We start from the raw sequence: 17,180 nt of genomic DNA on the forward strand, positions 1-17,180 counted from the left end.
TCACTTGGGTTACTTCTAGTCCTTAAATACTGGTGCTCCTCTAGTAAACAACCTATTTATGGTCCAACCAATAAACAGAACTCCTCTTTTTTTGAAAGGGTAGGGACCTTTGTTCAAGTCTCGAAGACACCTTTTAAGGGAACACTCATCTACTTACCCTAAAGTCGGGAATGAGTGAATTTCATCCTGTATGAATGCTCCCAGTTCTCTCATCAATCTTATCCTCAAAATGATAAACATATTGAGACAGTAAACTGACAACTCTCACCTCATACAAATCAAAGGAAAATCCCTCGTGAACATAAGTTTAAAATACACTCAAGATTAAGACAAAGTTACTTAGGTCATCCTATTGAAATAAAAAGGTAACTAGTTAACGAAGTTACATCTAGTGGTTACTATTTCGTGACTCAATCTTATGCAAACTCATTGTATAGGATACTTTCACTCGTATTTTATCTGCATGAATGTGTTTGATCATTGCATTTGTATCAAATGCAAAGTGAGCCATATCCATAGTGTTACTAGAATAAGTACCTAGTCTTATCCCTATACTATATTGACCCTTTAAGTTGTATCTCGAACATTGATCCACGTATGTCTCTACATACAGTTTAAGACTCATCAAATAGCTTAGGATATTAGTTTATTGGATTTAGGTTATTAAGACAAAACTAATAACCAATAACACTTTATTGAAATTACAAAAATAACACTTTATTAATGACGGTCAACGAATTACAATTACTATCTACGAGTTTTAGAACATAAAACCCAACAATAATTATATTAGAAATTTAATATATACTAAATATGTAAAATAATATTTTTTTTAATTATAATGAGTAGGGGAAAATGACAAGAACTCATGCTAATAACATGTTGTAAAAATAAGGCACAATGAGAACACACTCATCGAAAAAATATAATATTAAAATATAAATATGAATATAATAAAATAAATAAGAAATAAGAAGTTCTCTAAAATTATCAACTATTTCAAAAATCTTTGAAATTTCCACAAAATGCTACAAGTTATAGACATTTTGGCAAGCATGAAGTCAAGAAATAAAGCTTGGTTTTTGGGAAGTGAAAACGCGTAATATGCCACCTTTCCTGTAAAGAATAAAACTCATCAATCTAGTCCAAAACCATTAATTTTAGGTTCAATATTTGCACAGGCTTTACATAGACACTAAAAATTAATATCTCAAAGACACGTGACAATGTAGATAGAGTGTGAAATGAGTGACACGTTGCATTTTGATATTAATCCTAATAAAATATTTTAATGATACTTATAATAACAACTATATTATTAGAATTAAGGAGTTTTCCAAAAATAGAACAAATCGATAAAATATTTACACCGTATAGAACAATTTTGACATGGGAAAAGCCCACAGGCCCACAATATAAAATATCAAAGATACCCCAGTCAACACGTGCGCATAATCTTCTTCTAAATGATCGTGTACTATAGTCTAAATGAATGATCTATGATCATTTAGATCATGATATACAATAGTATAGTTCATTTTAAATAATATACTTTAGTAATACACGATTAGTTGCATTATCGTTTACCATAACTACATGATCGTTTAAGATATATTACAAGGATAGACAATTATGCAGTAAAATAATATACTTTACACGATTGTGTTGACCATGGTAAACGATCAAGTTGATTATAATACACGTTATGTAGTCCAATGTAAATGATTGTTAAAAACTTCAAATCTAATAATCGTGTTGACCATGATAAATGATCATGCTAATCATGGTAAACGATCATGCTAATCATGGTAAACGATCATGTTAACTATGATAAACGATCGTTTAGATAATGTTAACACGATCATATAGTTTATTTCAAACGATGAGACAAAGGCTTCAAATTAAAACGATCGTGTTGACCATGGTAAACGATCGTATTGATAATGGTAGACGATCGTGTTGATCATTTAGAATCATATGTAACGATCTTGGTATTATCAAATATGAGGAAGATGAATAGAGAAATATTGAAACAACCGTAAAATAACTTCAAAGAATCTTACCGAAAATGATAAAAAGAAAATAGAAGATTTAAATAGAAAAATAAATCACAAAGAAATCACACAAGAGGAAAAAGAAGAAAGAGGAGTGATGCAAAGGTAAATCTGAAGTTGCACGAACCTAAATATTTTGGGTTTGGTTGGATTTATGTAAATTAACGTAGAATTAACCCATAATTTTCTGATTTTAGTGAGTTAAAGTCATCCAATTTGACTTGCAATAACGGGCAAAGCCCAATGTAGAAATGTGGTCGAAGCCCATAACTGAAGAAGGCAAAGCATGTCTAAAACCCTAAACCTCCGTCGTCGTCGTCGGAGAGCACAGAAATGAGAGGGATCAACGGAGTCATGAAGAAGGCTCTTGGAGACATGGAGTTCACCGCCGGCGGTGGAGCCATCAATTGGTTCCCCGGCCACATGGCTGCAGCCATACGTGCCATTCGCCATAGACTGAAGCTCGCGGACATGGTCATCGAGGTTAGGGATTCCCGAATTCCCTTGTCCTCGGCCAATCAAGACCTCCAGCCTCATCTCTCTTCCAAACGCCGCGTCATTGCCCTCAACAAGAAAGATTTGGCTAACTCTAATATCATGAATGTAAGACACCACTAAACCATTCTGTTTCATTGAGTTTTCGAAGTTTTGGCTATAGGATATGAAAATCATTTCCGAATTCTGAATCCTCTCTAACTATGAGTTCTCAATATATTTTCTTTTTCGAATTTCCGTTTCAAAAGTCTATAAATTGATATGTGAATGGATGTGTGCGCTTGTATGTTCATTACTCATTTTTTGTTCATAGTTTTTCTCTGTTCGCTTTGTTATCCTTACGACTTCAATTTTGCAGAAATGGGTTGACTTTTTTGACTCATGCAATCAAGATTGCATACCAATTAACGCTCACAGTAAGAGTTCTGTTCGGAAGGTATTTTCCCTTTCTACAGTGCTTCAGTGGTATTCATTTATAGGTTGTAATTAATCTCGAGGTTCTAGCACCTCATTTCCTATGATATATTGAATTGTGAAAACTATCGAAGATCGCATACTTTGTTGATACTTTTTTTTTCTTTGGATGATAGCACTTGTTAAGTTGTTTATTATTTATTACTTCCACTTTAAAGATGAAAACTGATTAGTTAGACAAGTTTCTAGTTGTTTAGATTTTTCTTCATCCTCTCTGTTTTATATTTAAAACTGAATGCTGATTAGTTTTGTGCATGTATTGGCTAGTAAACTTGAAGTGATCCTTTGGTAACTCTTTAGACTTCTTTTTGTATTTACTTCACATTACATCTCAATGTTGAATTGACAACTCGTCATAAGTGTATTGCAAATTGCAATAGCTTATTATTAGATTTAGTGTATAACTAGCTAGTTTGTTTGATTCAGTGTATTTCAATATCTATTTATTTTATTTTTCTGCTAAAAAGGCGTAAATGATTTTTTATTGATAAAAAAGCTTCTCGAGCTTGTGGAATTTAAACTAAAGGAAGCAATTTCAAGGGAACCTACTCTTCTTGTTATGGTCGTTGGTGTTCCGAATGTTGGGAAGTCAGCTTTAATTAATTCAATCCATCAAATTGCTTCTGAACGCTTTCCAGGTAAGATTAGTTTTTGGAGCAACATGCCAATTTCTCTTTTCTATTGAAGTGTATAAGTTCTGTTTCGCTTGGTCTGGAGGCTTTGTTTATTAGACTTTTGTGGTTCAATAATTTTTCATAGTGCAGGAGAAAAGGAAGCGAGCTACTGTTGGTCCCTTGCCTGGGGTTACTCAAGATATAGCTGGCTACAAGGTAGTTTTGATCAAACTTCATTTTTAGTAATCAATTTCTACTTTTGCCTCTCCCCTCCTTTTTCCTTTGTGAGATGAAATCTTATAATCATGAAGTACCAACCATTTGCAGTTCTTCTGATGTGCAGATTGCTCATCAACCTAGCATATACGTTCTAGACACTCCTGGTGTATTAGTTCCAAGTATCCAAGATACCGAGACAGGGCTGAAACTAGCACTTGCAGGTCGTTTCTAGTTTATAAGAATTTCTACTTTGTGTTTTTCAAACAACATTTTGTTAAGCTATATACTATAGCATTATGGACATTGAGATATGCTATACAAAAATAATGTAATAATGTGAAATACTGCTTGTGTGGTTGATTTCATTTAATTATTACTGCTGCTTAAGTCACAAATATGGATTATATAATAAATAATTAATCATGAAATCTGACAACAATAAACAAAATTTGGAAGTACTGAAACTTTTTAAATTATTGTAACTTTTAGTCTAGAGCTAGACAATTTGAGGGAGCATGGAGTCCTCATCCCCTCTACCAACTGAGCCCATCTTCCAAGCTTAGCGGGATCACAACTTGTGATAGTTTACTAGTATTTTTGTGATGGATAATGTATGGGTTTGGAGTGATGATTTTATTTCCTCATGGTATTTTTCTGTTTTTGTGGAGGGCAGATTCCTTTTTCATGTGGTTGATGGATTCCAGTTTCCACACCCATAATGTAGCTTTTTGGTCCGAGTCCGAATGAGATATTTTTGTTTTCCAACCTCCTGAATCATATAATTGGGTCTCATTCATTGAATCAGTGTGGTTTAGTTCTCTTATTATTGTGATAGGAATAGCATCAGAGGGATATCAAGGGTATGTTACTAATTAGTGAAGTAGTTTGTTAGGGAAGTTAGTTATAAATAGAGGAAAGGGGAGTGGTGAAGATAAACAATATTTCGGAGTGAATTAGGACTTGAGAGTTATCTCATGATTGGGAGGGTCCTAGTACCTCAAGCTCTTGGTTTATCTTGTATTGTCATTGTTGTTTATCTTTCAAATTATTCAGTTCTATGGCACCATCATGTTGATATCAACTGTATTGCGTACTGCATCTTCTTGTAGATTGATCCATAATTTTTCACATGGAAGCAGGATCTGTCAAGGATGAAGTGGTGGGTGAGGAGCGGATTGCTCAATATCTTCTGGCTGTTCTGAATTCTCGAAGGACTCCTTTGCATTGGAGGAGACATTTGAATAACAGAAGAATGGAAGGTATTCAATATGAACCAGAGGAAAGACACAGATTTAATCTTAATGACCTCCAGCCAAAGAGGAGGGCTCCTCCAAATAAGTCTGATGCGGTATATGTTGAGGTAAGGAAAGAATTTATTATTCGACTGATCAACTCCTAGAGTCTTTGGCTTCCAATGTTCCATGGGATCTTAATGAATTGTAGTTTACAATGGGAAGGATCTTAATGAATTGTAGTTTACAATTGGAAGGAGAGAATTCTAGGTCTAGATAGTTCATAAGAACCAGATAGATGTTAATTGTTGTTCAGAGGGCATGGGCGGTGCGTGGGGCTGCGGATGACCGAAAAGGTAAGACGGTTGGACAGACGACAGCGCATAAAGGAGGTTAGCTGGGCGGTCAGATGAGCAGGCGGTGGTGCATGGGCCCATGTGCCTGACAGGGGTGACGTGTGAGGTTGTTTCTGGCCGGAGGGTTGCACGGACGATGGCGAGGGTTGGCCCATTGTGTAGATCAGCGGCTTCTGAATCTAGTGGACTGTTTTATTTTCATGGTGGCATCCACGGTGGCGGCAGCTTCTGGTTTGGTTTGGGTTTCTCCTAAGTTGTTTTCTAGGGTTTCGTTGTTGCTTTGCTCTGATACCATATTGAACAACCAATTGACCCAAAAGCTTAAGCTAGTGGTTGAAGACAAATTTAATTATTTATCAATAACATCTGTCTCAGTTCTAACAACTTTGGTAACTGATGTCCTTAAATCCAATAACAAGTTTCTAGTAGATTCTTGTTGTACCTGCAAATAACTCAAACCACACACAAACAACACAAATATTTCTAGTAACACACGACAGAGATATGAATGGAGAGGAGAATTGTATATACAATATAGAGTCTCTAGCTATACAAAAGAGTTTCCAGATAAGATATCAGCCAAATAAGAGGGCTGCACTCTCCACAATGAACAACGTTCTTTCAAAATACGTAATGATCAAGATGAAGAACCCTAACACAAAACATCTAAATATATATTCCCTTTCTCTTGCTGCCACTTGTTGCAAGGATCACTTGCCATCCTAACAACCATGTTGCAAGGATCACTTGCCATCCTAACAACCATGTTGCGTAGGTGGAATTTTCCTTTTTACCCCTCCTTAGTAAACTTGAGTGATTGGAGGCCTAGCAATACCCTATGGAGAAGAGCCACCTTGTCCTCAAGGTGGAAGTTTGGTTACCGATTCATAAGGCATAGGACTCCCATGTTGCTTCATGGCTTCGTTGATCCTTCCATTGGATTAAATATTCCCAAACCCGTTCAGCATCATTCTGACGAATTTGGGTCACGTTTTTGGGCTCCAAAACCAACTCCATTTGGTCATTATGGCTATGTCTGGCTGTATTTGATGCTTGTCTCCCACTGCCTTCTTAAGTTGTGGTATATGGAAAACCGAATGTATTTGGGGGGTCTCCGGCAGGTCCAGCAAATAGGCCTCCTCTCCAACTCTACCCAACACAATATATGGCCCGAAATGCTTGAGAGATAACTTTTGACAACGCTTCTTATCGACTGAATGCTGTCTATAAGGCTGTAATTTTAGGTACATCCAGTCCCCAATGTCAAAAACCACCTCTTGACGGTGCACATCGGCAAATTTCTTCATTTGTTCTTGGGTATGTTGCAAGTGACCCTTTAGGGCAGCTAACATCTCATCTTGGGATTGTAATTGGTACTCCACCGAATCGTTCGAAGTGGTGTCCGTTTGGCCATAGGAAATAATAGGAGGTGGCTGTCCATAAACTACTGCTAGGGGGTGTTTTTTATAGAGGATTGATAGTTGGTGTTATACCAATACTCGGCCCACACAATCTTATCGCTCCAAGTCTTTGGTTTTTCGTGGCAAAAGCACCTTAAATAAAGTTCCAAGCATTTGTTAACAACCTTCAATTGCCCATCCGTTTGGGGATGGTATGCCGTGCTTCTCTTTAGTTGGGTGCCTTGCAATTAGAATAACTCCTTCCAAAAGTGACTTAGAAATACCTTATCGAACGAGGGTACTCATGAAGACGCACTACTTCCTCGATGAACACCATAGCTAGCTACCGTTTTGGCCGAGAAAAAGTGGCCAAGGTTATGAAATGAGCTTACTTGCTTAGGCGGTCCACAACCACCAATACGGTGTCAAACCCTTTGGAGCATGGTAATCCCTCTACAAAATCCATGGATATGTCTTCCCAAACACGGTTGGGAATAGGTAGCGGTTGTAGCAGCTCGGTCGAAGATAACACTGGAATCTTATTCTGTTGGCACACATGACATTGATCCACATACAGCTTGATGTCATTTTTCATACCTTCCCAAAACAACTATGTTGCTATGCGTTTATAGGTGCGTAACTATCTCGAATGTCCCCCGATGACCGAGTCATGGAAACTGTGCAAGATGGTAGGAATTAAGCTCGACGTCTTCGAAAGAGCCAACCTGCTTCTACAAAACAGCTTGCCTAGCCGAACCGTATAACGAGGAATGCAATCCGGGTTCGTCAATAATCGGTCAAATATTGCTTTTAATTTATCGTCCTCTTGAACTTCCCTTTCTACCACCTCAATATCTAGCAAACGTGGAACAATAATCACGTTCATTCTTGATATTTCAATTGCTCCCATTTTTTCTCCGATTCTCTTTTGAGCCATTTTTACTATTTTCCCCATGGTGCTGCCCTGACACCAATTTCAACACAGATTACATTCACCGATGAAATAAGAACAGTTCCCCTCACTCTCCAGAGAAGCCCTCAGTCCCTAACCAAATTCCTGCAAACAATGGCTTTCCCTTTCCTACCCTTTCTATAATACTGCATTGCTACGGGAGGTCCATCAGCTTCCTCTTAGATTGGTTACTTCGTTGGGTTTTAGTTTGCTAGATGGGATTCATTATTTGTGTGTATTTACACAAACGAAAATGAGATTCATAATTCAGCAGTTTAGACCTCTCTACTTTCTTTGGGAGGTTGTAGATTTCGTTTTCTACCCTCTTATCTGCATTAATATATTTCATTGAAGAACAGAAAAGGGATAGGCTATTTTGCGTTGGCTGTTTCATTTTCTCAACTTTATTTTTTATTTGAGATGGCGATGACTGAGTTGTCTTTTCCTAGCATATTTGGTATTTCCTTAGGAAAGATTCTCTTTTAGAGACCTTCAGAGCGTTCTGGGTGATGTTTGGTCCCCTATACGATTCTTCGCTTCTATACCAATGTCAGTTTTTGAAATGATCTTGTAGGTCTGGATGTATTTTTTAGAAGTTTTTGTCCTTTCTAGTAGGTTGTCTTGTTTGGATGCCTTTCATGCTTCTCTAAGGAGCACGGACACGTAAATGGAAACGGCAATATGCCAATTTCTAAAATATTTCTAAAATATTTCTAAAATACTAGAACACGGACACATCTGGGGATGCTATTTTTATATTATACTTTTAGAATATATGTACATTTAAGATAAAGTATTCGATTAATCCCACTAAAAATGCATAAAATGTCTGTCAGTTTAATTAATCATTGTCATCCTAACATTTAACAAATAATATTAAAAAATATGTAAGAGTTTCAACTTTGAAGATTGGGAAAAAAATGGATTGATGTAAACGGCAGTAGGCGGTTGGCAGTAGTTACAAAACATTATTGTAGAAACCTGCTGGCAGCGTTGGCAAAAACTTCTTCTCTACTGAGAAGAACTGGGGAAGGCATCGTTAGTGCTGCAGCTACTCGGAAGTGCAAGGCAAGGCAAGGGATGAGTTTTTTTTATGTATATATTTTAAAAAGGAAGCTAGAGGGCTTTAAATTTGGGCCCAAATTTAAAACAATTTTGTTTAATTTTTTTTTCCGGCGTGTCCATGAATGTCCACTGCGTGTCCAAATTTGAAAGAAAGATAAAAAATAAAAAATAAAAAATAGAACACGCAAATTGGGGTGTTAACACGTGTCCACCGCATGTTCAGACGAATCCGTGTCCAACACTGATAGCCTCTAATATGAAGTGTTCGTGCTTCTTAGATTGTTCTGTTATTCACCAAAATCTATAACATTATACACCTCCTTTCATATGTATATCCTGTCCCTTCTTCTTCCTCACGATTTTCATTTGAAGAGACTCTTGTTGGTGTCAATTTATTTAGTTCATCATTACTTTAGATTTTTTTTCCTCACTTTTGTTGCACTTTCTTCGTTCCTCTCAATGTTTGTGGGTTTATAAACCAAAAAAGAAACCTGTGTATACTTGTTTTCTAATTCATTTGTTCAGGATCTTGTAACTGAAGTTCAATGCGCTCTGTACACAACTCTATCGGAATTTGATGGTAACGTTGAAGACGAGAATGGTTTAGAAAGTCTTATAGAAGTGCAGTTTGAAGCATTGCAGAAAGCGATGAAGGTGTCACATATGGCAGCAGAAGCTCGTTTGAGAGTATCGAAGAAACTACTTACTCTATTCAGGGCAGGTAAGCTTGGTCAATTCATCCTTGATGATGTCCCTATCACAAAAATTTCTTAGGAACTTAATATTCTTCGTGTTTTGTTGTTTTAATGGTGATTTAATTAGTAGAGCTATTAGTTTGTATTTTGCATCGTCAACTCATTGTAATATATTGGTTTAGTTATCTTGTTTTGATTGCATTTGTTAGTTAATATTGGTGGGAAGTTGCTAGCTTTATGCAACCGAGAGTTGGAGATTTGCTCTACTGCACCCAGGGCACATGTGTGTATTAGAAACGTAGCATTAAATTTTCATTAACATGTCGACATTTGTATGTTATGAAAATCCACAAACATACAAATAAGCAACAAGTTATTGCTAACATAAATGTAATATAATTAATAGAAGTTTGTTTAAAAATGATAAATGTTTAGTTTTACTGATTTAAATTTAATTTTTGAATGTTTTGTTAGAATATTTTCCAAAAATGTTCATTTTCTTGATATTTTCATCGATTTTTTTAAAAAAATAATTTTGCTATTTTGTTGACATCGATGTCTTAAGCCTTGATTAAAACTTTTTTTCTAAGGTTTGAATTTTTTGTTGGGTAATCTACATTTAACTGTTATCATTAATTAGTTTTGTTGTTTTTACTCTTTATTGATTACTCAGATATAATGTTTTTGTACATTTTCCTAATACTTGATAACTTTGTTACTCAAAAAGATTAGGGAATAATTTCTTTGATTCCATTAGTATTTAGCTTTTAAAAATTAGGCATATAAATACTATTATCACATGTAAAGTGTATTTGTTTTGTATTTATTTTAAAGGAATGTTTTTATTTAATATGGAAGCTAAATTTTTTTTTTTTATATGAAAAAGCAAGATTTTGTTGATAATTATTTTGTTTAGTTTTTGAAAAATATATTTATAAACATTATATTACGTATGTCTATTTGTTATCTACTATTTTTAAAACTTAAACAAAGAAGAGTGGTTTCATAGTTCTTAAAATTTATACTAGTTTCTCATAAAGTCTATAGTTTTAGCTTTCTAATTTATTGAAGAAACACTTGATTTCTTAGTTAAGTTTTAAAAACAATATCATGTTTTAAAAAATAAGTGTTAAAAGTAGATAAGAAACTTATAGTCGGACGTGGTGTTTATAATATTACTTTCTAAGAATTCTAACATGGTAAAAACCTTGTGTTTGCTTTTAAAATTTAGTAAGGAAATCAATTGTTTCCTTAACAAGATTGGAAATTATTAGTCAGCAAGTTCAATCTTAAAATAAAAAATTAAATGGTTAAGGTTGTTGGTATTCATTCTGATTTTTTGTTTTTTGTTTTTTAGAGTTCTATTTCTTTTTTATGCCTTTTAAATATCAATAATTAAAAAAAAAATTAGTTTTAGAAATTTGTAGCTTACTAGAGGAAAAAAAGTTGGAGGTTGGAGTATTGTTTATAGGTTTAATTTTAAAAATTAAAAATAAAAATCGAAATGGTTAATTAGTAGAGTTTAAAATTTTGTTTTTGTTTTTGAAATTTGGCGAAGGTTAAGAATGCTCCACGAGATTCAATTCATGATTTTGGAGAAACAAAGGTTCAATTTAGTAATCGTTTCAATTTCTTATTTTTTGTTTTTTTGTTTTTTCTTTTTTAATTTTTAAATCACGTTTGCTAGTTGATTTTGTTCTTTTATTTTTGAAAATTAAAATGTAGGAATTCTTAATTTTTTTTTTTAAGAAGGAATTTTTTAAAAAATATAATAAAACAACAAAATATTTATATTTTATAAAACAATTTTGAAAACGAAAAAATTTCATAGGTTCACAATGAAAAATAAAAAAATGTTATGTAGCGTAATATATTTGGTAAACGATCGTTTAGATTTGGTTAATTTTTCTTTTTCAAGATTCTCCATACATGATATTTAATTTGGTTATAAACAATTTTTTTCTTTAAGATTCATTTGTTTATTTGTTTGTACACAATATTTTACATTTGGCTATTCAAAACTAAGTAATTTTTTTATAGATTTTTTGGTACATTATCATTTAGATTTGATTTTTTACACGTTTAGATTTTGCAACAATGTTTTTTCAAGATCTTGAACAACCAAATGATAGTTTTTTAAAAAATAGGTCTTATATATTTGATAAACAATCTTGAATCAAATAATGGTTTCAAAAAGAAAAAAAAAGGAAGAAAAGGAAGATAAAAAAAAATTGGTAGAGAAAGAGGAGAAGAAATAAAATAAGAGGAAAGAACAAACTTGGAATATTTGAAAAAATGGCAAAATTAACCTTTTCATTGAGAACGTAAATATTTTATAGATTTGTTATATTTACAAGAATTTTCCATTTAAAAACAAGTTTCTGGTTTATATATATATATATATATATATATATATATATATATATATATATATATATATATATATATATATGTATATATATATGTATATATATATCAGTTATCAAACCGTATATTTTTTAAAAACAGATTTTCAAGACTAAAAAATAGCAAAAGAGATGGCCATCAAAGGGGTCCAAAGAACTTTAAAAAATTGTGCAAAGTTCTCACGAGCAGGTGAGTTTGTTATGGAGAAACAAACAAATGCTTCATATTTAGATCTTCAAATCATCATTTGGCTTAACTTTGTTTTTCTTTTTCTTTCTTCTCTTTTCTTTTCTTTTTTTTTTCTTAGAAGATTGGACTTCGTTTTTGGACGTATATTCCAGAACTTCCTTAGTTCCAATTTGTGTTTTTATGAGTTGAAATAACTTCTCAAGAGCAAAACAAAATTCTCATTTCTTGATTGCTTTTGTCCATATAGTTATAGTGAAATTTATGTGACATGTTAGATCAATTTAAAATATTTTAAATTACTTTTTGCCGAGTTCAAAATTGCTTTTGATCATGTTATTTAAAGTTAATTAACATCATTTGCAGGATTAACAAACTAGTGTAATACATGGGTTAGATGTAGAATATGCTATCCTACATTAACTTTTGCGTAAAAGAAATTAAAACTCAACTTAGTATATCATAGAATATTTGAGTCTTTATCCTACCTGTTCAACTAAAACAAAAACAAAAAGGACCAGAAATTAAAGAAACAAAGTTGAAAGAGGAAGACAAATTTTAGGAGTGAAGAGCACTACAAGAAATCGGGCTTTTCCCAACGTCGAAAAAGATGTCGGCACAAAAGACGTCGGGAATAAGAGGTTCTTCCGACGCATAAAGTAAGACGTCGGGAGAAACAGCTATTCTCGACGCATAAAGTAAGACGTCGGGAATAAGAGGTTTTTCCGACGCACAATTCACGCGTCGAGCACAAGACGTCAGGGAATAAGGGATATTCCCGACACCGACCTAATGCGTCGAGAAAGGCCGTCGGGAAATAAAGGGTATTCCCGACGCGTTAGGCCGGCATCGGGAAAGACCTAGATATTCCCGACGCCGTAAGTAGTGCGTTAGGAAAAGCCTCATGTGGGAAATAAGGGGTATTCTCAAGGCCTAGGTTTTTCCGACGTCGTAAGTGTGCATCGGGAAATGCAAGTAGTGCGTCGAAAAAGTCCTAGGTTTTCCCAATGTCGTAAGTAGTGCGTCGGGAAAGGTCTAGGTTTTCCCAACGCCGTAAGTAGTGCGTCAGAAAAGGTCTAGGTTTTCTCGACGCCGTAAGTAGTGCGTCGGGAGATCCCCTGAATATTTATTTTGCTTATGTTTTACACAGAATTGAAAACGAAAGGGAAAAGGTTCAGAGAAGAGAGAAACATTCGTCGCCGTTCGTTCCATCGTCGTTGCCGTCCCTCATCGTTGTCCCTCGCCGCGGTCGCAACTTCAGCTTCAGCCTCCCTCCGAGCATCCTCTGCGGCTTTTGCCTCTGCTTGCAACAGTGCTTTTTCTGTATTGAAAAAGGAATTAGTAACTTCCTGAAATAGTTTTGATCGCTCTACTTTCTCTACTATGATTGTGTTGTCATCAATGTAAAGACTCCAATCTTCTCTTTGCTGTCTTTCAAGTTCTTCTCTCTCCGTTCTCACTTTTTCAGGATCCCGTTTGTCACCCTGTAGCTAAGTCAGTCAATAACTTTCTAAACAAATATATCTTAAATGAATATTTTTTTTTATTGAAACAACTTTCATTGAATGAATATGTGTGCCTCTGTGCATCATAGGGTTGGCCTAACATTGGACAAACAAGAAAAATCTCAAGTTTAACGAACCTTTTCAAGTGCCTTTCTCGAGCTTTCAGTATAGTGTCGGCAAAACGATTCCTTAACAAATCTGCATGGTAAAGCCTGTCGAGGGAGGCTTTCCTGACGTCGTGGATTGCGTCAGGAAAGACGGTGTCGGGAGAGGCTTTCCCGACGCGTGACCAACACAGCGTCGAGAAAGCCTATCCCAACTCACTTCCCCCGACGTTTGTCCCGACGCCGAGAACTGCGTCGGAAGATCCTTTTCCGACGTATCTTTTACTTCCCCCGACGTTTTTTAGCGTCGGAAAAATCTCGATTTCTTGTAGTGGAGGAAATAGGTGGTGATAAGGATAATAAGAAAATAGAGAAATAAGAAATGTAATGCATTAAAAGTTAAAGTTAGGTACTTAAAAGTATTTTTTTTTTCCTTGAAGAATACATGTGCGGAAGTACTTATGTGCGTAGGTAACTTAAAAGCATAACTTATAATTGATATGAACAAAGGTATCGCACCACAGAGAGTTGAAGATGGATTCTATTTGTTGCATACAAAGCTTCATTTATGACAAACTAATTAGACTGATAGACCATCGATTATAATGCAATATAGCAAAAGAAAAAAAGGTAAAGTGGCACGTGCACAGGAGGACAGAAGTGGTGGAAGTGGAGACCGCCTTGGTGGGAACCCTAGTTAGTTATATGAGGGGTGGTTAAAAGGATAGGAGGAAGGGAAGAGAGGTGTGGTTATTTTGTTGAAGAATGGCGGGCTCCTAGCTTCCTGGAGAACAGGGAAGGCAGAAGTGTTAAGTTACCTATAGTCTTTACAAGTTTATTTTCTACATTGTTGAAGTTCAATTCTATTTTGTGGATTCCTTTGGTTTGGTTATTTTCTGTGTTAAGACTTGTGTTTGCACTGTGTTTTTAGACTGTTTTTTTACTGCTGTTACTTTGTAAAGTTGGATTGTTTTATAAATACCAAGAACACACTTCCTAGTGTTCTATCATAGACTTAATTAAAAATAGGGTTCAATTATCCTTTCATCCATAGACTCTGAGTGGCTGATTAAAAAGATCAAATCATTCATGCTGCTTAATTTTCCAAATATTTTCCAAAACCTCTTCACCGACTAGTTATTTCTTCTTTAATTGCTTATCATATTCTTCACTGTGAATCCCAATCTGCTTGTCTTCACCGAGGAGTTTTGCATCACCGCCAAGAATTTTGATCCATGTCGTGTTCTTTTCTTTATTTGCGCGCTCCTCAATTTTCGTTCATCGTTTTCTTTCTTATAGCAAATTTATTGAGTTACATATTTTTTAAGTTCTTGCAAATGTTTTTGAAAATTGCTACACGTTTTGAGTTACCTCTTCAAACAAATTATGAATTTTCTTGACATCTTTCATAGAATCGTCTTTTTTTTTTTTTAATGTTCTTGCATATTTCTCCATCTTTCTTGGTTGTTCTCTTGTCACGTCCACCCAAATGTCACTTTATGCAACCAAGTGGAGACATGACCCCCTAATCATTCTACGCGAGTCTCTCTGCGAGATACATGCAGAAGGCCTAGTAAGAGGATTAAATTCAACCGATAAGCGTAAATGCGTAATATGAACTAAAGTGAAATGAGAAGACTTCATTGATATTTTAAGTAATAGATTTACATTCAATACATAGTATAAAGTTCCTTTCAAAAGAACTATACATAACTCAATATGACTTTTAGACTCTTCTCGCCTAGCTTCTACATGTTATGCGAGTTGATAATAGCCACTACCAAAATAATGTGTTCATGAATGACACAATAGGCGATCAAGGCTGCAAGTTGGGGGAATAAAACAAAACATTTGGAAGGTTAGACGAAAATATCTAGTGAGTGAGATTTTTTATCTACACCTTTAATAAATTAAAGTTGCCTTAATGAGCCACAAATCATTTCGCCAAAACATATGATACAAATACTTTATTTCCATAATAGTATTGAGTTTAGAGCAAATCATGCTTTAGGTGATTAACACAATTAACACGATTCACATCCCATTATCAAACATTTACAAATCGTATGAAAAATCATTTTATTTTTAAATCAATCATCAAGGTTCATATTGCGTAGAAACACATTCACCACCATTTATCTTACAATTACAACACACAATCATTCTGCTTATCTAATTATATTTTTGTACCCTTTCCACAGCTTAAACGTTTATCACACTCTTTTGCGAAGTTGCAGCTATGAAGAGTAATCTCAACGCATTCAGCAAGTTTCATCAATTTCATTAAGCAGAACACGTCTTCCAATGCCAGATCACACAACAACCAAAAGGGCATCGTCCCATAACAAATCACATAAGTATGAGACATTCTATTCAAGGTCTCACACAACATGAATAGAGCATTTTATCCCAGATCACACAACAAGAATAAGGCATCCCATACTAGATCACACAAGTATTAGGCATTCTCATCGCATGGGGTACAAGAGATCATCATTTCATTATTTCCACTCATTATCAAATCTTATGCGTTTATAAATCACATGCTTATATTTGGAGGTTTCAGTGGAAATATCTTTAAGAATGCACACACATTGGAAATCCTTTTTGTTTTGAAAACATTTTAAAGAAGAACCACTAACAAGCAATGAGCTTCCTTGACTAACTCTTGAGCCAAGAACTTTCTTGCAACTCTATAATGACTCAAACTTTTAAACTAAGTTAAGGTTACTACTAAAAAAACAAATAACAATTTACACTTTCTCTTGAAAAGAAGAGCGACTAAAATTCTTATAAATTCAATACTAAATAAATGTTCACAAAACATAAGATTATCAAAACTAAGAAAAATAGTTTGAAAACGTGACTCGCAGGTTCTTAACTCATTTTAAGGAAATAAAGATAAATAAATGAGATAAAACTTTAAGTAAAATGTCTAAAATTTAAAGTACTGAAAAATATATAAATAGACGTGGAAGTTAAACTGTGTCTTCATATGGCATGTCACGGATCCTTTATGTCACTCGTCAGCTTTCCAAATTCTCTAGCTTAGCATGAAATATTAAACATAAAAAATAGTGAGTATATAAATATAACCAGTAAGGGACCCACTACTGGTCCCGCTAGATGATCTGTTACCTTTTTGTTAAAGTCATAATCATAACATTGTGTGTTCAATGGAGCACACTTGGGTGAGTGAGACTGTATGAACACCCCTAAATTGTGCGAGTGATTCTGTGGAACACCCCTAGTCATACGAGTGATTGTAAGTACACACTTCATAAACATATCTATAATACGTAGGTACACCCCTAATCGTGTAAGCGATCCCATCGAGACATCCCTAGTTGTGCGGATGACCCCATATACACAATATAACTATCTCCTAACCGTGCATGTGATCCGTAGGTACACCCCTAAATC

At 34.6% G+C, this 17,180-nt stretch overlaps 1 protein-coding gene across 2 annotated transcripts; it reads left to right on the forward strand.

Moving 5' to 3' along the window:
- Positions 1–2,286: 2,286 nt before the first annotated feature.
- LOC103499512 (short integuments 2, mitochondrial) lies at positions 2,287–9,741 on the forward strand. 2 transcript variants are annotated; one of them, XM_008462534.3, is made up of 7 exons: positions 2,288–2,657; positions 2,908–2,985; positions 3,520–3,661; positions 3,783–3,853; positions 3,981–4,077; positions 4,996–5,216; positions 9,387–9,741. In XM_008462534.3, the coding sequence occupies exons 1-7, from the start codon at positions 2,388–2,390 to the stop codon at positions 9,633–9,635; spliced, it is 1,128 nt and encodes a 375-aa protein (XP_008460756.2). In that variant the 5' UTR covers positions 2,288–2,387; the 3' UTR covers positions 9,636–9,741. The 2 variants fall into 2 exon arrangements, with proteins under 2 accessions (XP_008460757.2, XP_008460756.2); XM_008462535.3 differs by lacking the exon at positions 3,520–3,661 and having other exon boundaries at positions 2,287–2,657; positions 3,788–3,853.
- Positions 9,742–17,180: the final 7,439 nt, after the last annotated feature.

The sequence above is a fragment of the Cucumis melo genome, chromosome 8 (assembly GCF_025177605.1).
Source record: "Cucumis melo cultivar AY chromosome 8, USDA_Cmelo_AY_1.0, whole genome shotgun sequence".
In the NCBI taxonomy this organism is placed as follows: domain Eukaryota; kingdom Viridiplantae; phylum Streptophyta; class Magnoliopsida; order Cucurbitales; family Cucurbitaceae; genus Cucumis; species Cucumis melo.